At 41.2% G+C, this 22,218-nt stretch overlaps 3 protein-coding genes across 3 annotated transcripts; 2 read left to right on the top strand and 1 right to left on the bottom strand.

The window, feature by feature from the left end:
* The first annotated feature begins 120 nt into the window (after positions 1-120).
* On the top strand, positions 121-2,729 carry LOC309712322 (serine protease 27). The gene is made up of 6 exons (XM_082543039.1): positions 121-453; positions 661-773; positions 874-953; positions 1,388-1,659; positions 1,895-2,055; positions 2,268-2,729. Exons 1-6 carry the CDS (start codon positions 408-410, stop codon positions 2,523-2,525), a joined length of 930 nt encoding a protein of 309 aa, XP_082399165.1. The 5' UTR covers positions 121-407; the 3' UTR covers positions 2,526-2,729.
* A 2,208-nt stretch (positions 2,730-4,937) lies between these two features.
* Positions 4,938-13,863, bottom strand: mapk7 (mitogen-activated protein kinase 7). The gene is made up of 7 exons (XM_082543030.1): positions 13,750-13,863; positions 11,406-11,683; positions 11,125-11,290; positions 8,977-10,517; positions 7,790-8,892; positions 7,452-7,582; positions 4,938-5,248 (listed from the first exon to the last, which is right to left on the bottom strand). The coding sequence occupies exons 2-7, from the start codon at positions 11,677-11,679 to the stop codon at positions 5,101-5,103; spliced, it is 3,363 nt and encodes a 1,120-aa protein (XP_082399156.1). The 5' UTR covers positions 11,680-11,683; positions 13,750-13,863; the 3' UTR covers positions 4,938-5,100.
* Positions 13,864-14,458: 595 nt separating this feature from the next.
* Positions 14,459-16,456, top strand: vkorc1 (vitamin K epoxide reductase complex, subunit 1). The gene is made up of 3 exons (XM_082543044.1): positions 14,459-14,904; positions 15,628-15,737; positions 15,991-16,456. The coding sequence occupies exons 1-3, from the start codon at positions 14,723-14,725 to the stop codon at positions 16,200-16,202; spliced, it is 504 nt and encodes a 167-aa protein (XP_082399170.1). The 5' UTR covers positions 14,459-14,722; the 3' UTR covers positions 16,203-16,456.
* Positions 16,457-22,218: the final 5,762 nt, after the last annotated feature.

Raw genomic sequence — 22,218 nt, 5'->3', positions numbered from 1 at the left:
AAAAAAACCTGATACCTGTAACTAAATAAGGGGAGGACAATCTGATTGGTTGGGTTTTCCATTCGGTAAACGTTATTGGTTCCGGCGGATTCAGGGGGGGGGGAGCAAGACTTTCGGTTGGCTGTAGGTGAGCACACAGGTAGACAGACGATTAGGCGCAAAGCGAATACTCGGAATCTCAACGATACTGGTCAAACCCGAAACCTATGATTGTTTTTTTTGACGCCGTTAAGCAGGGAGGGCGACTTAGACGATTAGAAATGTAATTTTTTTTAAAGACTTAACTGCACAGCTGGAGACTTTGATTAATGATAGAGGACGCTGGGACATATTTACAGTGTTTTATAATTGAGAGATAACCGCCTCGGTAGTAGTTGAACTACATTTGTGATAGAAAACATCGAATCATGTTAGTGATACCGAGATTTTCTGCTGTTTTCTGGTTCGTAACAGGTGAGTAGGTTCCCGTTAGCTTCCCTCGCCATTTTTTTTTTCTTCCCCACCTGAAAAATATCTGCTGTCTGTTCTTGGCTGAGGAAGTCTTTCATTTTCTTTCTTTCTTCTTCTTATTTTTTTTTAAGTAACATTAATTTAAAAAATAATAATAAGTAAAAAAAAAAGTCCAGCTACCGTGGTGTACCTATACTTTCCCTCCTCTAGGTATTTTGGCTTCTAACGCCCAAGAATGTGGACGACCACCATTAATGCAGGACAGGATTGTGGGCGGGCTGGATTCGTTAGTAGGCGAGTGGCCGTGGCAGGTGGATGTACAGGTGAAGCCTTGGGAACTTAGATTTTTAGTAGATTTTCATGTATTAAATTGTAAAGTGTAGATTTGAATTACTCTACTCACTAAATCCTCATTGGTTACAGAAACACCCTGATGGTCATATCTGTGGAGGCTCTCTGATCACGGAAAACTGGGTTCTATCTGCAGCACATTGTTTCCCCAAGTAAGAACACTTTCCTCTTAGAAATGGGCCTGTTTCTGTTTCTTCTTCTTCTTCTTCTTCTTCTTTTTGGAAGTCTTTCTTGTGTCCTCTCATTTGTTGAAAAAGAATGACATTAACTCATTCACTGCCAGCCATTGGCAGTGAATGAGTTAAACCCATTGACTCATTCACTGCAATTGACGGCTATAGACGTCAATGGCAGTGAATGAGTTAAAAACAGATTATGCTTGATTTGTTGTTGTTGTTGTTTTTCACCCACATGTAGCATTCTTGCATACAAAAACCATCTTATAGACAAAAATTGTGAAACCTAAACCCAGAACTGCTACTTTTTAAAGTTTCTGTTTTCACCAGTCCTCATTTCAGGGAACACCTGCTTGTAAAGTAAATGTTTAGCCTTTAATTCATTGTCTCTTTGTCTTTTTTCCCCCCAGTCCATCTGATGTTAGTTCTTACACTCTCTATGTTGGTCGCTACCAGCAGAATAGCTTCAATCCATACGAGTCCTCACATAAAGTGAAACAGATCGTGGTGCCATATGGTTATACTGACCCTTACAATGGAAAGGATGTGGCGCTGGTGGAACTGGCCAGCCCTGTTACTTGGTCAGATTATGTCAGTCCTGTATGCTTACCCACCTCTGACACCCTGTTCCCAAGTGGCATGATGTGCACTGTCACTGGCTGGGGGAACATCAGGGATAATAGTAAGGCTTTCTAAATTCATGACTTTATTCATTGCATGCATACATATGACTTTTGGACAGCATTTTTATCACCAGATACCTATTATTTTAGAAATGTATAACATTTCATCCCTATGGCCTTAGTGCATCGTGCATACACTTGCTCATTTTTGTGATCGAGGCTTTATATTTATACTGGACACAAACACTCGCCATCCTTTTTGTTCTTCATCCTCTGTCCTCGTATTCCCCTCAGTCCCTCTGCCAGGAGTCGGGACTCTGCAGAAAGTGCAGGTGCCAATCATCTCCCAGAGTTCATGTCAGGAGATGTACCAAACAGACCCGAAGGAGCAGGTGGACATCTTGTATGACATGATCTGTGCAGGATACCAGGAGGGCGGCAAGGACTCCTGCCAGGTACTGTTGGATCAGCTGTTTGTGCTGTGTTTACATTAACAAAACAACAAGTGGCATTAAAAATATTTTGGATTACCCCCTTTTTCTTTTTTTTCCTGTAGTCAGCTAATCTCTGATTTGAGCAATCTTCTGTTTAAGCACTACTGAATTAATCTTTTGGATCCCCCCCCCCCCCCCCCCCTCTCTCTCTCTCTCTCTCTCTCTTCTCTCAGGGTGATTCAGGAGGACCTCTTGTTTGTCAGATGGTAAACGGGTCCTGGGTTCAGGCTGGGGTGGTGAGTTTTGGAACTGGCTGTGCTAACGCAAACAGGCCAGGTGTGTATACCAAGCTGACCAGCTACTCAGATTTCATTAGAAGCACAATACCAGAGATTCAACTCTATGGCCATGCTAATCAAAACAAGTGTGCAGGGGCTCTTGTTGTGTTGTTCAGCTGTGTGATCGCTCTAGTGATGGTACTTCAGAAATAAGACTCTGAAAGATGTAAAGCAATCGGAATTCGCAAAACTGATTGTAACGAGTATAGGTGGTTCAGATTATTCACAATCACAATATTTTACTTTGTATCTGACATGCAAATGATGACAAACTGATTTCTTCTATATGCTGAGGTTGTATTTTAAATCAAGTGAGTAAACATTATCTTTTGTACTTGAAATAAATTGTGGATTTGATACCTGAAGCCAACTTGGTGCTCTCTTCATCTTTGTGTTTGCATCAGTTTATACAGTCACTGGCTAAGGTTGGGCGACATGTAAAAATATTCCAACTGACAATCGTCAGTCCAATAACCAACGACTGATGTGGTATATGTCCATACTTTTTGATGGGTGGAGCAATGTAATCATGGACTGATATGCGCATTTAGAACACAGAATTACGGATGAACTACTTGCCAAATTGCAGACTGGAGGAGAAGGCACAGATAGAAATGGACTGTTACCTCAGCGAGGACGTTGTAGATGGAGAAAACGATCTACTGACTTGGTAGAAAATGCATGAAAAACATTTCATCCATTGATGTCACACATGGCATGGAAATATCTGTGTATACCAGCCACAAGTACACCTTCAGAACGTGTCTTCAGCACCGCTGGTAATATTGTAAACCATCTGTGCACACTGCTAAAACCTGATAAGGTAAACATGATGGTTTTCCTGTCAAAGAATTTCTAAGTTTTGTTTGAAGGGAATGTTTGAGCTTCTTTTCTTGTTTGTTTCAGTGTTAATATAGCTACTTTTTGGATTATTTATTTGAAATTTGCTAGATCGCACAAAGGACTTAACAACAGAGATTTTCTTTTTATGTTCGCTGGAAGAAACATTTTGATTTTTAACTTTTTAATTTTGTATTTGTTGTTTGGTCGAATGTGTAAGACAGATAAACACTGGAACAGTCTGTAAACACAGTTGTAGTGCAAAAAAGAAGGTAGTTTCGCTTTGTTTCCCTCCCCACCTTTGTTTTGTTTTTTATATTTAAATGTTTTTTTTTTTTCTGAACATAGACTACTGCCGTTCTTTCTTTCTGTTATGAGTCTGAGTAAATGAATCGCTGCTGCATTTGGGCGCACTCTGAGGAGGGTGCATTTGCTCGCAGCTAAAAGAGGGTGTTGTTAAAACAGCGCTATTATTTATTTATTTTTATTTTTTCTGTTGACTGCTTCTATTAGCTTCAACCAACATTAACAAACTTACTCATGGGCAAATAAATAAATAAATTGGTCTTGTAAAAACAATCGACGATAGTCGATATATTTGTCCAATCGCCCAACCTCATCACTGGCCAGTTTATTAGTTACAAGTTACAAGGTTGGACCTCATCTTTCCATCAGCACTGCCTTCATTTTTCAGGTCACAGATTCAACAAGGTCTTGGAAACATTCTTCAGTTTGGTCCATGTTGACAGAATGGCATCACAGTTGCTTCAGATTTGTCGGCTGCACAGCAATGAGAAACTTCTGTTCCAGCACAATGGTGCTCTTTTGGATTATGATCTGATGACTGTTGAGGCAATTTGAGTACAGTGAACTCATGGTCAACAAACCAGTAGGATTTGAGCTTTGTGACTTGGCAGATTGTTCTGCTGGAAGCAACCACCAGAAGACGGTATGTTGTGGTCATGAAGGGAACAACAGCAACCAGCAGTTCAGTACTAAAGTGCACCAAGTGTGTTAATTTGGGGTTAAAGCAACTCCGCGTTGATTGAACTAATTGTTATCAGCCTTTCTGAAATCGAATATTCCGAGTTGGACAGTTCGGGGTTACTCAACCCTGAGTATTGTTTTTTACTCTGAGTTTTCTAAACCGGCTTCCTGAAATGGGGCCCTGTTGCTTTTCTGTTCACTCGAAGCAATCAGGCCATTCTCCTTTGCCATTGTCTACCCTTAGAACTGCTGCTCACTGGATTTTCTCTTCTGCCGACCATTTTCTCTAAACTGAAGAAAAATCCCAGTAGAACAGTAGTTTTTGACGGCCATGCCACATTCAAAGTCACCTAAATCCCCTTTCTTCCCGAGTCTGGTTCTCGGTTTAAACTTCTGCAGGTTGTCTTTATCACGCATACATGCCTAAATGCATTTGAGTTGCTGCCATGCAATTTGCTGATTAAATATCTACATGAACAAGTGGTTTAACATAACAATGTGCCCGGTGATGCGTGTATGGATTAAATCTTCAATTGTGTTCTTTCCAAAGTTCTTTAACACCTCAAGGGCCCCATATCGAATTCCAATACACAACTGTTCTTTGGTAAGTACTTTAAACTTGATCAAGAAAAAAAATTGTTGGCACGTTAATTAGATTATTTTTGTAAAGGATATTAAAATAATTTTCAAATGGCCTTGTCAATATTTATAGTAGATCACACAGAGCTGAGATGGAGGTGATGATACAGTTTTCTTTATTATTAAGAAAGCACAGCATGCCATAATGGTAAAAAAAAATTACTTTGTGGTAGTGCCTGTTTGAAAAGCTAGCTTTTAAATTAATTTAATGGGTTTTCATTGTTAAAAAAACAAACAAACACACAAATCGAGGTGTGGTGCGTCAGGCGTCAGGAGGGATGGTATCAGAGAGAATCATGGGAGAGCCGAGCTGTAACTCCTGCTGCAAAGATTCCAGGTCAGCTGGAGTCATGCGGTGGACTTCGCTCCAGTCAGATAACAATGAAGCCGAGAGGGGGGCTGAGTCGTAACTGAACACAAAAAGGAAAATGCAAAATGCAGGAAAAATATGAAAACTGATATGAAACTGAATAAGATAAGGCCACATAGCCTTTGCATGCAGCTCTTTCAGCAGTATTTTAATAAAAAAACAAGTGTGACAAAGTTGTTTTTCAGCACTTGGTCAAAGTTCCTTTAAAATATGCAGCTCTTACTCTTTTAAGTAATCATTTACACTGGTGCTTATTGTAAAAGTGACACTAAACACACATTAGCTAGATCATTAACTAAAACTAAACAACTCAAAAACCAAACCAAGGACGCTGACACATTTGATTACATTATACTTTCAAAATGATGGCTAGTTAGGTTGTTTGTACGCAAGACTCATCCAACTTCACTCTGCTCCTTTAGCTGTTTACAAGTAGCTTTATAGAGGATTGTTATGACCCTTATTAAGATATAGTTGATTAGCTGACATACTTACACTACTAGTAACTAGAGATGGCACGATACCACTTTTTTATGTCCAATACCGATACCAATATCATAAATTTGGATATCTGCCGATACCGATATGAATCCGATATAGTGTTTTTTTTAATCAACAAAACTGTTTTTTAAATATCTTGCTGCATTTTGTATAAGTTCATACTCAAGTTTAAAACAACAACTACACTAAAGCTATTCTGTTATACCTGTATGCAAAAAAAAAAATTTCATAGTTCAGCAACACTGATCAATCTAATAAACTTAAACTTACTCCATCCTCCCTATTCTGGTATTTTAAAGAGTACTTAGCATAAATATTAAGCAACCTAACTAATAGGGTTCCAACTCCCAGCAACAACAAAAATAAATAAATAAAAAATAGGGAACCACCCCTCACGCGCCACCTCATGATGCTTAATCGACGTAATCAACCTTAATTTGATGCAGTGTGAAAAAAAAAATGCACAGAAATCAATTATTTTTCAAGAAATATTAAATAGATTCAACATCTTTCTTCAACAAAATTGCAGACTGCACAGATGGTACCTTCCCAAAGGAAAAAGTACTATAGCTTACTAGGGTATATTAGACTTAATAGTTACTATATACAGTAATTGACTTCTATTCATTTTACATCAAATTAAAACTTTGGGTGTCAGATAATTATTTATTAAAAGCTAGACATTTTAAATGAGAATAAGAAAGAAAAGTATGTCTTTGTGCCCCCTTTTCCCTGTTAATGCCCTATCGGCCCCCCTGGCTAAACTTTGCTAGATCCGCCCCTGCACAGCTACCAGCCGTCAGCTACGTAGAAAAAGATCCTCGAGTAGAAAGTAATATTAAATAAATTCTAACAACAGCTTATCAAGCTTAAACCTGCTGCTGTTGTTCAGCCGCTGGTTTCCTCTTTCTGCTGCAAAGTGGGCCAAAAGCAAACAAGAGAGACGGACTCGCGACAGAAAAGCCGATCAGCTGATCATTAAGCAGTTTCACGATTGAAGTAGCAGCAAGAAGAGGCAGTCGCTCCATATATCGTTTGTTAAACTTAACGCAAGAATGCTTTACAAACATTCAGAGATGGACTTACACACTTGCTTTACTTCTCTCGGGATAACTTTGTCGGAGATGAAATGCCGGGTTGCTAGCGAAGCTCCAAATGCTATCCAGACCACCGACAGGTCCTGCATGCCACAGCCGCTCTATCACGTGATGCATACTGCTCCGACGTGCTAACGTTCTGAGGTGAGTTACGGCGTGTTGCAAGTTTTGTGAGGTGCTTTCGTGATATTTAATGGATCGGATTACATTTTTTATTTTTTTCCGATATCCGATCCAGTAATTTAGGTCAGTATCGGACCGATACCGATCCGTAATATCGGATCGGTCCATCTCTACTAGTAACCATAAACTATTCAGGTCAGTGTGTACTTATGCCACAAATCCAGTGGAAAAATAGGGTCATGTTCTTAAATATGACCTGACTTCTTTTTTTGAGACCAGAGAAGTCGACCCTGCAGGCTACTAGAAAGAATGCATGTCTGAGGGACTTACTATTAAATATCTTCACTTTTCAGAACCGGATGTCAGTTCTTTATATTCAGTTCATTGGGTTTCCTTTAGTCTCCTTTCTGAGACTATTTAATAATTTAAATAGTACAACAAAGCAGATGCACATAATGTTTTCATATGAATGAGCAGGAAGTGTTTATTTTTTCTTTCTATAAGAGCTGCGTCAGACCTCACCTTTCTCTGTCACTGTGTTGCAAGTCTGTAAGAGACTGGTTGAGAAGGTCATCCAGGTCAAAGCCCAAGCCGTAGCCAGCCCCGCTGCCCTTAGGGGTGACTGAGAATGCAGGGGGTAAAAGATCCTCTACCTGACACCAGAAAAGAAGAAAAGATTGGCTCAACTGAACTTTGGACCCTTTAAATCACTTTAAGACAAGCAGGAAACTGTGACGTTTAACCCTGGTATTTGTCTAAAGAAGACAACATTTTTAAGGGGAAAAAAACATCGGTGTAACTTCTTTGTAGCAAAATGCACTCTGTGCGGGGAAAAGCTACAGTAAAATAAAAATGCACACCTGGGACTTTGAGAGCTGCAGTGTCACCATATGAATGTCAGGGGCAATGGAAGGTCCTTGCTGTCCAGTATCTGTGAACCCCAAGCTGGACTTTGGCTGAGAGGGGACTCCTAAAGACCCACAGAGAGGATTTGTGGTCTGTGGTGCAGTTTTCTCTCCTACAGAGGGACAGATCTTCTCCATTTGTCCAGCACTTGCAGTCAGCGAGTTGTGGTGGGAGTTGTGATTATTCTGCCCCCTGATATCCACATTCCTGTTTGTATCTCTGGTGCTCAGTGGCGGAGCTTTCGACAAAAAACCCTCCAGGGCAAGCAGCTGTGACTGAGGTTGAGGGTCGAGCTGGGTTTGATTCTGAGGCTGGAGCTGTGGCTGGAGAAAGCTCGACGGCAGCGGCTGTGATGTCCTGTCTGGCTGCGCCCTCGTCTCTAATTGCTGCCCATTCCAATTCCCCAAACAGTTGAATCCACTCTGCCCATTGCTCTCACTGTGAGGTTTGAGTGTGTCGTTTTTAACAAAGCCACTAGTGACAGTCATTATATCTATGCCTCCACTTACAGCGACAACTATATCTGCTGGAGGCTTCGTCTGGCTCATGGAGAAAACTAACGATGGTTGCCGGGTGCTGGGAGCCTGAAACAAGCCCGGCTGGTTAGGTTTAACTTGAGACATTAACTGTTCATGAGACTGAACCTTCCTCGCTTCCTTATCTGTTTTGTTGTTCAGTGCTCCTTGAATGTTGTCACCCATAACTACACCTCTCTGTACATTGCAGTCCTTATTCTTTGCACCGTCGTTATTAGAAGGCTGAGATTTCTCATTGCGACTGTCCATCATCTTTGTCCAGCGCTGCAGAAGACTTTTATCGTTGTCAGTCAGCAGAACCCCGCCCAGCGAATCCCCTTGTTTTCCCTCTCTTTTTTCTTTTTCTCTCATTTTCCTCTCCCTCTCTCTCGCGCGCTCCTGCCTCTTCCTTCTTTTCTCCTCTCTTTCTCGTTGACGCTCCTGGGCTGTGACAGGCCGACGCGACTCCGGAACAGAAGACAGGGAGGACGGCGCAACTCCTCCTGCGCCTGTGTCGGTGCCCAGAGCCGAGGTGCTTCCATCTGCAAAGAAAATATTACATTCAGATGAAGGCGGTCTAAAATTTTAAGCGATTAAAAGCAGATTATGGGAAAGAACCAACTTACCACCCCTGGCTCTATTTCTGAGAGCTGATTTCAATAACGCTGCTTTAAGTGCAGCTTTAGTGTCTTCTGAAATAGCACCTTCTTTTCTGGTTCCCTCTACTGCACATGAAGCAGGTCTGGCGTTCTTGGACAGGGACTGTGAAAGGGATTGAGAAAGTGACTGGGCCTGTGCTGCAGAGAGAGAGAGGGAAGGCACAGTGGTGGGGAGTGTTGTCACTGCCTGTGCTGGCTTTGTAGGAATGGAGTTTGCAGGCTGGGCCATGCTCTGGCTCTGGGTGTTTTGAGCTAGAGGACCCTGACTGCTTGCTAGCTGCCCTTGTGTCTCGCTGTCTCTCATCGTCTCTGGTGGAGCGTCCTGACTAGACACCGGTGTTGTTAAATCTATAGTCTCTGGCTGACCGTTCTCCGAGTTGGCACTTGGCATGTCCACGTCAACCGGGCCACTTTCACTTTTAGAGAGGAGAGGTAAATTGTGATTCACATGGGGTGGGGCGACTTCTAAAGCGGATGCAGGCTTACTGAAGGTCGTCATGTGATTTGTAAATGCGTGGCTCCCTTCTGCTGGTGTGTGGTCTTGTTGCCGCTGAGATTTCACCTCTCTCATTTGCTGTGCTGCTTGTGGGTGCTGCGCCAAGGGAACCACTGATGATTCGTTCAGGTTGACAGTTGCAGGCTGAGCACTGCAGTGGTTACTGCTTTGTGCTGCAGCTCCACCTTTCACCCTCACCAAAGGCCTGAACTGCAGCCTCTGACGAGAGCTTTGTTTGTTTCTGTGAAAGTCCTGGATCTCCATCAGAATTGCCTCTTTAATTTGTTCCTTGTTCAACTGAAGCTTGTCAAACTCAAAGTCAAAAGCTGGCACACAAATTGGCTCGTCATCTGGGTCATGGTATTTAGCCAGGTAAGGATGCTCCAGAGCTTCTGTCACGCTTATTCGCTGGCGAGGGTCAAAGCGCAGCATGGCCGCCAGCAGGTCTAATGCTTCTGGTTCAGCTTGTGGATATAGTTTGGCCAAAGGTATGGGCGATCGTGATGGAAGACTCTGAACATATGCGCGGACCCTGTCAGCCCTACTAGCACCAATTAGACCCTCGGGAGGAGTGCCTAACACATTCAAAATAAGCTGGAGCTGGTGTACATAGTGCTTTCCAGGAAACAGCTGCTTACGGCCCAACATCTCAGCAAAGATGCAGCCCACAGACCACAAGTCAATGGCCAAGCTATAGTGATTCAGAGACAGCAGGAGTTCAGGAGCACGGTACCATCGAGTCGCCACATATTCAGTCATGAAGGAATGAGACTCCTCAGGGTGTGAACTGAGACCCCTTGCCATGCCGAAGTCACCGATTTTTAGTTCACAGTTTTCGTTCACCAGCAAGTTGGAAGGTTTGAGGTCACGGTGGATGACGTTGGCAGAGTGCACATACTTAAGGCCACGAAGGAGCTGGTACAGAAAGTAGCGTGTGTGCTCTGGTGTCAGCGTCTGGGCAGAATGGATAATCTGGTGCAGGTCACTCTCCATGAGGTCCAACACCACATACCTGCACACACAGGAAAAGCAAAAGTAAGGTGAACAACATGCGCACTTGGCAATATATATTTAAATACTTTTTATTTATAAACTGTTGCCCAGGGCAGACAGGGGACCAGTGGCACGTCATTCTTACCCAATGAAATAGACTTCAAAATAAATTTACTAAAACTTATTACTGTTCTAAACAAGAGTCATTAAGATCTTGTGTGCACAAAGATGTCAGGTCAACAATTTTGATTTACACATAACTGGCTTTGTTTTTCACATTTTATAAACCGTTTTAGTTTTATTTAAATGTACAAAAAACATTGTGCATGTTTTTTTTTATTTTATTTGTTTGTTTCTAGATCAGGTGGCCCTTTTGTAGGGGGCAGGGGCAGGACAGTAAGCATGCCCTTGTACAGTAAAGGGGTTGCATGTCATGCATTCCTCAGCTCTGATTAAAATCTCTTTGAAAAAACTGCCAAAATTCCTCCCTGCAGGAAGAAGCCTGGACATAACAGAACAACATCCAATTTGATGACTATGTTTCCAGCTCTTGCATTTATTAATAATCTACAGATCTATCTGTGGACGTGTTATTAGCCAAAGTTAGAAAAAAGAAAAGTACATACACAGACTTGAAGGCAGAATGAGGGAGGTTTGGCTGCAGGATGTCTTTGATGGCGATAATGTTGTCATGTTTAAAGTGTTTAAGAATCTTCAGTTCTCTCAGTGTGCGTTTGGCATTTGTCACCACTTCAAAAGCGTTGGAGATTTTCTTTATTGCCACCTGCTGGCCTGCAAAGTGTAAATGCAGAACAGAATTAAGGGAGAGCCACATTTGATCATTTATTCGGCATTGTACTAAAGACAGAATTAATTATATATATATTTTAAACTAAATTAGCCCTACCATTGTCCCTCCTCCTGGCAGAGGAAACAACACCATAGGCCCCGGTGCCAATGGTTTCTATGATGTCATACTCCTCTCCGACATCAAACTTCACATCTAGAGAATGTGCTTTAAGCAAAGCCAGGTTTTTAGCTGCCGTGCTGGTGTCTGCGTTGCTGCCCGGTACCTCAACTCCCCGTGGGTTCTGGTTTTCTCTGGTTTTGTCTGTGGCCATTCTTTCAGGTGATGCCACAAGTTGACCATTTTTACTCTCTCCGCCCTCCTTAAGTGACATTTTTCTGTAAAGAATGAAAAACAGAAAAGTTTAAAAAGTTATTTGTTTATTTTTTTTTAATTTTCAAACAAACAAATGGAGTATAACACATAGTACATCAAAAACAAAATATCCAGATATACCCCACTTTAAACTTTTTACATTTTGGGAACAAAAAAAACAAAACAAAACAAAAACGCATAGGGAGAGAAGGCAACAATGTCATACATAGAACTCAACAGGAAATAGAACACAGCACTCAAGTCTCTAAACAGATGAGATTTCAACAAAGTCCGGTTGAAGAGGCTTAATAAAATTGACCCACTCACACCATAACTTGGCAAAAACATTCTTCTTAAGACATATTGAGAATGTAATTATTTCCATTGCATAAATCTCATTCACAATGTCCCTCCAATCTGACATAGTGGGGGGCGCGGGAAGGAGCCGGCATCTTGTAACTGCTTTTTTGGCAGCTGTCACAAGAATCATAAAAAGATATTTATTTCTCATGTCCTGCAGATGATCAAGATTAGTTAGGAATATAGTAGAGAATTGTAAAGGTATATTATTTGCCTTAAATATGGTGATTAAGGCTTTGTGGAACTCGTGCCAAAAGGGCTTAATCTTCGAGCAATCCCAGAATATGTGCCAGTGCCCTGCCTCCTGTGCCCCACACTTTCTCCAACAACCGAGGGTACCCGTGTGCCAATAAGTCATCTGGTTTGGTGTTATAAAAAAACGCATCAGACATTTCCAACTGAAATCCCGCCACACATTAGAATTCGGACATTCCCATATCGATTTACATGCCATCAGCCATTCCTCTTTTGATATTGAAATGTCACCTTCTTTTTCCCACCTTTCTTTAATATAAATAGTGGAATGGGGCCTCCTGGGCAATAGCCCATTTTATAATTTACCAATCATATCCTTAAGTAAGGTAAGCTTTCCGAAAAATTATTAAAACTGGATCATCTCTGTTTTGGTAAGGATGTTTAGCTGGAGGTAGTTCCTCATCTGGATGTATCTAAAATAGTCTAAATTATTAAGCTCAAACTCCGTCTTCCAATATTCAAAATCCTTAATGGCCCCTGGGCCACGAGTTTGAGACCCCTGGTCTGGACTGCCCTATATTTGTAAACAAAAAAGTTTCTATTCACAGAAAATGTCACTGTTGTAAAAACAGAGCTTTCTATAGTGATATTTAAAGAACAAACTTTTATGCCAGTTTATTTATTTACTTAATTATTTGGGGGGTAGTATGAGTGATCATGGGAGAGTCAACAAGACAAAGCTGTAATATTTATTAAAATAAATGTAAACATACAAAATGTATGTTCTCCTTTACATTTTCGATTAAAGTCTCTGCTAGGCCGATTTTAGCCCCCGGACCTTATGCTTGACCCACATGTGTTATGCTGGAGTCTGTAGCAGCAACACTATGCAGTGTTTCTGTCATCATTAAAATCAGTTTTACTGAAAACTAAAATTAAGCCCATATAAAAGCATTTTCTTTGAACACTTGTGCGCATGGAAGCCATCCCAGGAGTGCCTCTGTTAATGTGGGTACTGAGGAACAATAGAGACAGCACCACCACATGCCAAAGTTTTTCTCAATTGAGATTTAGGAGAAAATCTTAAATAAAAAGAAACTGCTGCTTCTGGTAAATAAAAACACACTTTTAAACGCTGATAAACTGTGTGAGAGTGACCTGGTAGGCTCAAACTAGGTGTGATCAGTAACTCCACACCCGTTAGGCCTGGCAGTGAAAGTGGCCAAAACCAAACCTGTAGCTCTCTACTAACGTCTCCACAATGAAGCTGGAGTCTTCATGCGAGAAGCTGAAGGCCAAACCCAGCAGAGGCTGTCTATAAGAACGCACTAATTTCTGTACTACATAGTTATAAACTAACCGCACGACAAAGACGTAACCATGATCGCCACTAGTCGCAGGGGCGTAGGCTAATAACGTTACCTGAAGCTGGAGCACTCTAGACACAGAAATCGTTAAACCGCATTTCTGTATGTTATATAACAAAACGGACAAACGCTGACACGTGTTTTCTGTTAAAGGAATGTGCGCTCACCTTGTGAGTCACCCACAACACCCGCATTGACGTTTTAACCCCGTAGTAGCACGACCATCTTTTGTTTTTGTCTGCCGCTTCCTCATATAGTTCCGCGTAGGGGTTGAGTGCCATGTTGCGGACCAACCACATGCGCTGACATAAAGTAGTTCGTCCAATAGGAACAGAGGACGAGTTGGGAGACGGCACATTACTGGTCAGTCTCCGCTTTATTTATGTAAATATAATTATGTATCTTTGTGATTTTTTTTTCTGTTTCTGTTCTTTCTGTTTTCCCCACAGTTCAATTGCTTTAGGAGGAGTCAGATTTGTGCAAAGATACCTGTCCGTGCTGGTGCTTTATATTAACTTTATATATAATATATAATAACATATATCCAACTCAGCCCGAAGGCTGCTCAAACAGATGACAAATGGCAAAGCTGGAGAATATACTAACTACTAACCATAGAAAATTATATTACTGAAATCTCCCAAACTGATAGTATAATTCACAGCTTACTAAGCACGTTGTGTTACTTTATTTAAAGAATTAAGCAGTTGTTACCTCTAGTTAAGCTCAATTTTAATGACGCATTTGCGAGTGGATATGTTTAAAAAAATCAGACACTTTTGGTTAAGTAAAAACAAACAAACAAACAAACAAACAAACAAACAAACTCTTTCAGGTATAATAGTTTAGCAGTGGAATATTCCAGTGGCGTGAGATGAACAGCGAGGGTGGTTATTAACATTCCTCAAATCTCAAACAGACTGAAGTCCACAGAAAAATACAGTGCAAACACCCATCTGCCAACATCTGGACTCCACCGTCCAATGAAAAGCAGTCGCAAAACTAGCACAGACCAATCAAAAGCGACAATCTGAGCACGAACACGTCGTCTTGACTAGGACGGTGACGCTTGAAAGGAAACCAGACTGGACCGTGCAGTTTCAAAACATTAGTGCAATAAATTCATCTTTTAGTGTCCTAATGGGTGCCATTCAGGGGTTCCCCAAATGGGAGCGAAAGGTACGCATGTTTTTGTGCCTTTTCGGTTTGGTTTTGTCTGTTTATGCCCTTCACGTCGAGGTATCCAGGGAGAGAAACCCAGATTACAGAGCGCTGTGCGACCTGGGGGAGTCTGTAAGCTGCTCCAGAGTTTTTACCTCAAGGTATGATTTGACTCCTGCTTTTTGTTTTCCCTCATGCCTGCGCTTTTTGTGCAGAATCAGCTTACCTCGATCTGTTTTCAAGTGACCACTGATCCATATCTGATCCTAACCTTGTCTTCCAGCTGATACTTTAGCATATTTTTTCTAGCCTTTCTACCCCCATTGAATTGCCACGTGTTCTTAATTTATCTGAAAAAACTTTAAAGCAAGTAGCTTCCCGTTTCACATTGTGAGCATACAAGGTATATACATTTATTTTGACATTTCTTGTCATTTTTAAGAGAATAAATCTTTATTACACGCTTAATGTTGTACACTCAAGAAATAATTCTTTGCCCTCATAAACATGAAGCAATAATTTTAAGTAAAATTTAGCTGTAATGTATAAAATCGAAGGTTTATTTATTAAAATAAATAATCATTAATTAAAATATGTTGATTATAAACTGTGTATACCATTCAAGTAAATTTCATTTGCTTAAATTTAACATTTAACATTGTACTTATGTAACAAAATTACATAGAACATTTACATGTATTAAGTTACTGAAAGTAAGCATTTTGGCCATAGATACCTTTTGTGTACATTTAAATGGTCATATCACATTTCATATCTCTGTAAGGCTGATTATATTTCATTGGAATAAAGAAAGAAAAAAAAATATTGTTCATTTTATTTTGAAGAAATTGCTGCCCTGACTGTTACTTCTTTCTTTCTGGCAGATGGGGACGTGGTTTTGGTTTGGTCCAGTACTTTGTGGCCAAAGATAGTCCTCTAAACCAGCCCAACAGTGTTCTTGGCATCATATTTTACACTCTGCAGATGGGCCTTGGTTAGTCTGTGATTGTCTTCTTTAAATTACAGTGCATTGCTGACAGCTTTTTATTCAGAATATCATTTGCAAGTCAATGTGTTTGTGATCCATGGCAAGCACAAGTATTTCAGGTATTTGAAGATTGCATAATATGTATATGGAGCAATACATTTACTCCACTCTGGACGTGAGACTGTGTGGAATTTCCCAATGATGTACTATGTTTGACTGAGGTCCTGATATCCTCTCTATTTGACTTTTTTATTTACAGGACTGTCTGTGTCTAAAAAAGCAGCAGCTTTTTTGGTCTTCTCCTCCTGGGTCTCTGTGGCCGGTTCACTCTATCTTGCATCTATTCTCGCATTTGTTCTGGGAGACTTCTGCATGGTCTGTGTCTCCACGTATATTGTCAACTTTGCATTGCTCTACACCAACCTGAAACGGAGGAGAGCAGTTCAGGAAATTAAGGAAAAAGCCAGATAGAAAGTGTTGCCTGTGAAATGTAACAAATGTTCCCTTCCTGCCTTCCTGAAACCCCGCTGGATTCATCTCACAGTATTTTGCCAGTGTTTACATGAGTTTACATTCAGTATTTTCACAGAAAAACAACTGGAGATTTAACTCTAATATCAGAATATCTATAAGTTGGTTCTCAATACAGAAACTTTGTTGTGCAGCAGCTACTTTTGTATATTGTTATTAACTTGTAATGATTAAAACACATTTTTGAATTCTGACTGTTGTTGTGATTGAATTCTGGGCTGTTATATGGTCAAATGTGTTAAAAGTGGCTATACAGGTCTCCACATTACATTTACTCAGTCCTACCAGCAGATGGAGATAAATGTCTATTTAATAGCAGTTCAAACAAACTTTATTGGAACGACTTTTCAAGTTACCCGTCCTCCCCAAGAAAGTCACCGGACCTACAAAAAACAAAAAAAAGGATGATAAAAAATAAACAAATATATCTAATAAAGTGTGCATCATTAAATATGTACAGTTTTTAACTAATTTATTAGACCACATGTCATAAAAAAGAACAAGCAGTGGCAGCTCATTAGCTCGCCTTCAAAGTAAAAATCTGATTATTAAAATTAAATTTATTTCAACTGTGGTTCAAAAGGACAACGACAAAAACAGTTAATATGGTAAAATGTGTATTGTTATTTCATGGTGCAAACACCTCAATTTCTTACATTTAATGCTTTGTCTATTTCTTACTTACCTGAGAACTGATGAAAATAATAAGTAAGATGACAAGTTTGAACCGTTTGCGCAGGAAAATGTACCGAGCCTTCGAAACAATCTGAAACAATCTCCACAGTGACATCTGCTGGCCAATGTGACTATCGCCACATCTTTTTAATGCTGCTCTGTGAAACAAATGAGGCAGACAAGCCCCGCAATTCCAACAAAACGACTTATTATAACAGACTGTCAGTAATGGTGATGAGCACATCTTTTGGAGAAATCCAAATCCAACCAAGGCAAGAAAAACATTGAGACTGTTAAAGACAGCAGGCAGTAACCGTAATAAACAGTGTGCTTCAACAAAATTATATTGACTATTGACATATTTTACTGAGCTCACCCACCAGTCTCCGTTTTTCTCGCCATGTCTATATGAGAGTAATCGCTGAATAAGATATTTACACATTATTTATATATCTATACAATATCTATCTAATTACACTTTTAATTCCAGTCTTTAAGTGATTAAATGGTGTATATTGGTCTTTAAAATTCACAGCAAAAATAGTAATGAAAGATGTGGTATTGTTTTCTTTTACACATGTGAGTGTAATAAATAGAAGAGGTAGTATCAAAAACATTAATTCAGTAATTACAAATGATTCTGGTTCATAAGAAAATAGAATCCTGGCGCTTCCCATGCATACTGAAAACACATTAATGCTCTCCTTTGCAGATTTCACATTTTTCAAAACCATCCTCTGGATTGGACTCATTTACAGGCCAGCTTTGGCCTGTAGCCAGAAGGGCAGAATGACAGACTTGCACTAAGTTCTCATAATAAATAAATAAATAATAAGAAAGAGAGACTAATTGGCTTGCTGAAGGTGGGCAAGAAGATAATGGAATCAGAGTGATGATAACAGAATTAAATTTAGATAAGTATAGCACATGTAAAGTGTAAACACTCTGGAATCCAGGCAGACACGAGAGCACAGACTTCTTGAACTTTCTGTAGCATAATCAATCAAAAGTAAAAGAAAATACAAATCTAAAAAATACAATCACTTTATGCTTCCTGGCTTCACTTTTTAATAACTTCGAGTGTATGAAAATCTGTTCAGTGTGATAACGTTTGTAGAATTCAAATCACTGGCCCTCTAAACTGTCATTTGAATCATGTTGGTGTGTCATCCTAGACCGGGTTTCAGTCACATCAAATCAGCTGGTCAAGTCATTCTCTATGACTTAACTAACTTTGACTGTAATCAAAGCTTTCCATAACATGACTGTTGTCATTTTATTTCACCCAAAATTAGTCAGAATTTCCTGAGAAGGTAGCCTGGGATTCATCACCAGCAGACTAACTTGTAAACATGGTGAGATTATATCAAATTTAAGTGATTTCTGTAGATATACACTGACCAACATTACACTAACCTTATTATAAAAATATATCAGTTTATATGTTGTGTTATTTTTAGTAACAAATAAGTAATATTTTCCACTGCTGAAAACTTTTTGTTTTTATGTAGCTTCCAAAAAGATGGCAGTTCATGAATGACTGGACAGCTCAAACGAAATTACGCAATATTTTCTCATGAAAATTTCTCATTTCATTATTTCCTCTTTTTCTTAATCACCACAGTTTTCTTCCTGATACTTTTCCAATTTAACACTAGTGACATATCTTGAACTCTTCACTTCCCTATACTTCTCTTTTGTAACAAATTTTGACCAGAGATAACTAAGTTTGACTTTAGCATGTTTTGTTTTGGCTCAAACAGTGGAGTGGGGTAAAAATATGAAGGTTAATGCTTTGCATTTTACTGCAGGTGAAAGAGTATACACGGCTTGTCCTTGTGGCATGTGCACAATAACTCTCCTATAAACCTCTTTCAGATTTTAATGACTGATTAGTTGCATGAACTACAAAAAGTAACGTTGTCTTCTAATTCTGTTTTCCCGACTACCTTGTTGGAAACAGTACAGGTTACAGTGAAAACAGTTCCAGTGTTGATGTCTTGATGTCACAAATGTGCTTACACATTGAGCTTACACAAGTAAAACAGGAGAAAGAAGATGAAAAAGTAAATTCTTGACACAGTTCTGGTGTGAAGACTCAAAACACACAATCACACAAAAGTGCAAATCGCTCTGATTAACACAAGGTCATTGCCGTGATGTAAAAAAGTGCTGATTATGTACATTTTTTCTCCAAATAGCACCAAAAATGTTAGCTAATCCTGGCTATATTTAGTTATTTTCCTATTCTGGTTGAACTGGGCTTTCTTTGCATTTGCTGTGCACAGCAGACGTCCAGTGAACAAGTTAGAAGGATTTTGTCTGTCAATGGTCAACAGCCCATATTCAGTTACAATATATTTATGAAGTGATTATAACTCAGCCTTTTACTGAGTTGAAAATTGTGTTTCACAATGAAGAAGTAAAATAACACACTCACACACACAAATGTATATATATAAAAATGCTCCCTCGCCCCTGCGGGCAGTCTTTATCCTTCAAGCTCAGGTCCTCTACCAGAGGCCTGGGAGCTTGAGAGTCCTGCGTAGTATCTTAGCTGTTCCAAGGACTGCGCTCTCCTGGACAGAGATCTCGGATGTTCTTCATGGGATCTGCTGAAGCCACTCGCCTAGCTTGGGAGTCACTGCACCTAGTGCTCTGATTACCACTGGGACCACCGTCACCTTCACCCTCCACATCTTCTCAAGCTCTTCTCTGAGCCCTTGGTAATTCTGCAGCTTCTTGTGTTACTTCTTCCTGATGTTGCTGTCATTCAGTATCGCTATGTCAATCACTACAGCCATCTTCCTCTGCTTGTCCAACACTACTATGTCCAGCTGGATAGCCATCACCATTTTGTCCATCTGTATCTGGAAGTCCCACAGGATCTTAGCTCGGTCATTCTCAGCCACCCTAGGGAGTTTCTCCCATTTTGACCTCAGGACTTCGAAGCCATACTCGGCACAGATGTTTCTGTATACTATTCTGGCCACTTGGTTATGGCGTTCCATGTATGCCTTGCCTGCTAGCATCTTGCACCCTGCTGTTATGTGCTGGATTGTCTCAGGGGCATCTTTACACAGCCTGCACCTTGGGTCTTACCTGGTGTGATAGACCCCAGCCTCTATGGATCTTGTGTTCAGAGCTTGTTCCTGTGCTGCCATGATTAGCGCCTCTGTGCTTTATTTCAGTCCAGCTTTGTCCAGCCACTGGTAGGATTTATGTATGTCAGTTACTTCCTCTGTTCTTCCATGATGGTTCCCCCTCCTCTTCCTTTTTCTTGGGTTTCTGCTGCCTGAGGTATTCGCTGATCACAGGGTCTGTTGGGGCCATCTTACTGATGTATACATGGATGTTTGTTGTCTCATCCTGGACTGTGGTGCTGACACTCACTAGTCCCCGGCTTCCTTCCTTGTGCTTACCAAAAAAATTGTCTGCAGTTTGTGGAAAATTGTTTATTTATCCTCCTGCAGCAGCCACCAGGCCCAGGATCCTCCTGCAGCAGCCACCAGGCCCAGGCTCTTCCAGCAGCCACCAGGCCCAGGCTCTTCCAGCAGCCACCAGGCCCAGGCTCTTCCAGCAGCCACCAGGCCCAGGATCCTCCAGCAGCCACCAGGCCCAGGATCCTCCAGCAGCCACTAGGCCCAGGATCCTACTGCTCCACCAGGCCCAGGATCCTCCAGCAGCCACTGGGCCCAGGATCCTCCAGCAGCCACCAGGCCCAGGCTCTTCCAGCAGCCACCAGGCCCAGGATCCTACTGCTCCACCAGGCCCAGGCTCTTCCAGCAGCCACCAGGCCCAGGATCCTCCAGCAGCCACCAGGCCCAGGATCCTCCAGCAGCCACTAGGCCCAGGATCCTACTGCTCCACCAGGCCCAGGATCCTCCAGCAGCCACTGGGCCCAGGATCCTCCAGCAGCCACCAGGCCCAGGCTCTTCCAGCAGCCACCAGGCCCAGGATCCTCCTGCTCCACCAGGCCCAGGCTCTTCCAGCAGCCACCAGGCCCAGGATCCTCCAGCAGCCACCAGGCCCAGGCTCTTCCAGCAGCCACTAGGCCCAGGATCCTACTGCTCCACCAGGCCCAGGATCCTCCAGCAGCCACTGGGCCCAGGATCCTCCAGCAAGGCACCAACAAGTAAATCAACAGTGACAAGACGGTGAACGGAGCGAGCAAGACAACAAGCAATGGGGCCTAAGAGAACACCGAACGCCGATGAAATTGAGGACATCAAAAAGTCATTGGACTTTCTAACTGAGGAAACATCGGCTATCAAGCTACAACAGAAATATATCCTAGACTTAGTCGAGGAAATAAGGTCGCTACGTAACCAGAATGCAGAGAAGGAGAAACGGATCGTCTATCTGGAGAGCAGGGTCGCGGACCTGGAGCAATATACCAGAATGAACGACGTGATCATCACAGGGCTGTACATAAAACCCCGGTCATATGCTCGGGCTGTGACTGCTGGCAGTAAAGAGGAGCAAGGAGATCTGGATGGGAGCTCTGCGGAGCAACAAGTAGCTGGTTTCTTGCAGTCGAAAGGGATCGACCTGGACTGTAATAACATCGAGGCATGCCACCCCTTGCCCAGGAGAAATGCTAGTGATAAACCAGCTATCATCATAAGATTTGTAAACAGGAAACACAAGAATGCACTGCTGAAGCAGGGGAGGAAACTAAAAGGATCGAACGTCTACATGAATGACCATCTAACCAAATCCAATGCTGACATAGCGAAGAAAGCACGATACCTAAAGAAACTGGGTAAAATTCAGAACACCTGGACTGCAAACTGTAAAATATTTATAAAGCTCAACGGTACACCGGAGGAAGCCAAGGTGCTGGTCATCAAATGCATCCAGGATCTGGAAAAATATTAACAGGTCACTTGACTACAAAGGCAAGGAGCGGGACAAACAATCTACAGTCATCAAAGCAGGTAATAGAAGACAACAACGGAAGCTAAAGCGTAACGTATTCAAGGATGAAACAATCAATTAATTCATTATCTGGGAATTATACATTGCTACCACAAAGGATTGCTAATCAGGAGATAAATTCACCAGTAAACACGGAATACAAAACACACTTCACAGAGCAGGACATTGATCCAGAACTGAACTTTTTTAACATCAAAAATACCTGCTACTATCATACTGAAGAACAATTCAACAAAACTGTCAAGGTCGACGGCAAAATATCTATAATCCACTTTAATAGTAGAAGTTTATATGCAAATTTTCACAAAATAAGGGAATATTTAAGCAAATTTACACATCC

The sequence above is a fragment of the Aulonocara stuartgranti genome (genome assembly GCF_965226115.1).
Source record: "Aulonocara stuartgranti genome assembly, chromosome: 8".
NCBI classification, from domain to species: Eukaryota; Metazoa; Chordata; class Actinopteri; order Cichliformes; family Cichlidae; genus Aulonocara; species Aulonocara stuartgranti.
The sequence above is the reverse complement of the archived record's forward strand: the minus strand, read 5'-3'. Positions and strand labels throughout refer to the sequence as shown.

Bases quoted from the DNA above. Each gene is read 5' to 3' on its own strand.
- LOC309712322 (XM_082543039.1), top strand. From the start codon at position 408: ATGTTAGTGATACCGAGATTTTCTGCTGTTTTCTGGTTCGTAACAG. The intron at 454-660 runs GTGAGTAGGTTC...TCCCTCCTCTAG, and splicing joins TGTTTTCTGGTTCGTAACAG to GTATTTTGGCTTCTAACGCC. The intron at 2,056-2,267 runs GTACTGTTGGAT...CTCTTCTCTCAG, and splicing joins GCGGCAAGGACTCCTGCCAG to GGTGATTCAGGAGGACCTCT.
- mapk7 (XM_082543030.1), bottom strand. From the start codon at position 11,679: ATGTCACTTAAGGAGGGCGGAGAGAGTAAAAATGGTCAACTTGTGGCA. The intron at 11,291-11,405 runs GTAGGGCTAATT...TACACTTTGCAG, and splicing joins TGCCAGGAGGAGGGACAATG to GCCAGCAGGTGGCAATAAAG. The intron at 10,518-11,124 runs GTATGTACTTTT...CTGTGTGTGCAG, and splicing joins CATTCTGCCTTCAAGTCTGT to GTATGTGGTGTTGGACCTCA.
- vkorc1 (XM_082543044.1), top strand. From the start codon at position 14,723: ATGGGTGCCATTCAGGGGTTCCCCAAATGGGAGCGAAAGGTACGCATG. The intron at 14,905-15,627 runs GTATGATTTGAC...TCTTTCTGGCAG, and splicing joins TCCAGAGTTTTTACCTCAAG to ATGGGGACGTGGTTTTGGTT. The intron at 15,738-15,990 runs GTTAGTCTGTGA...TTTTATTTACAG, and splicing joins CACTCTGCAGATGGGCCTTG to GACTGTCTGTGTCTAAAAAA.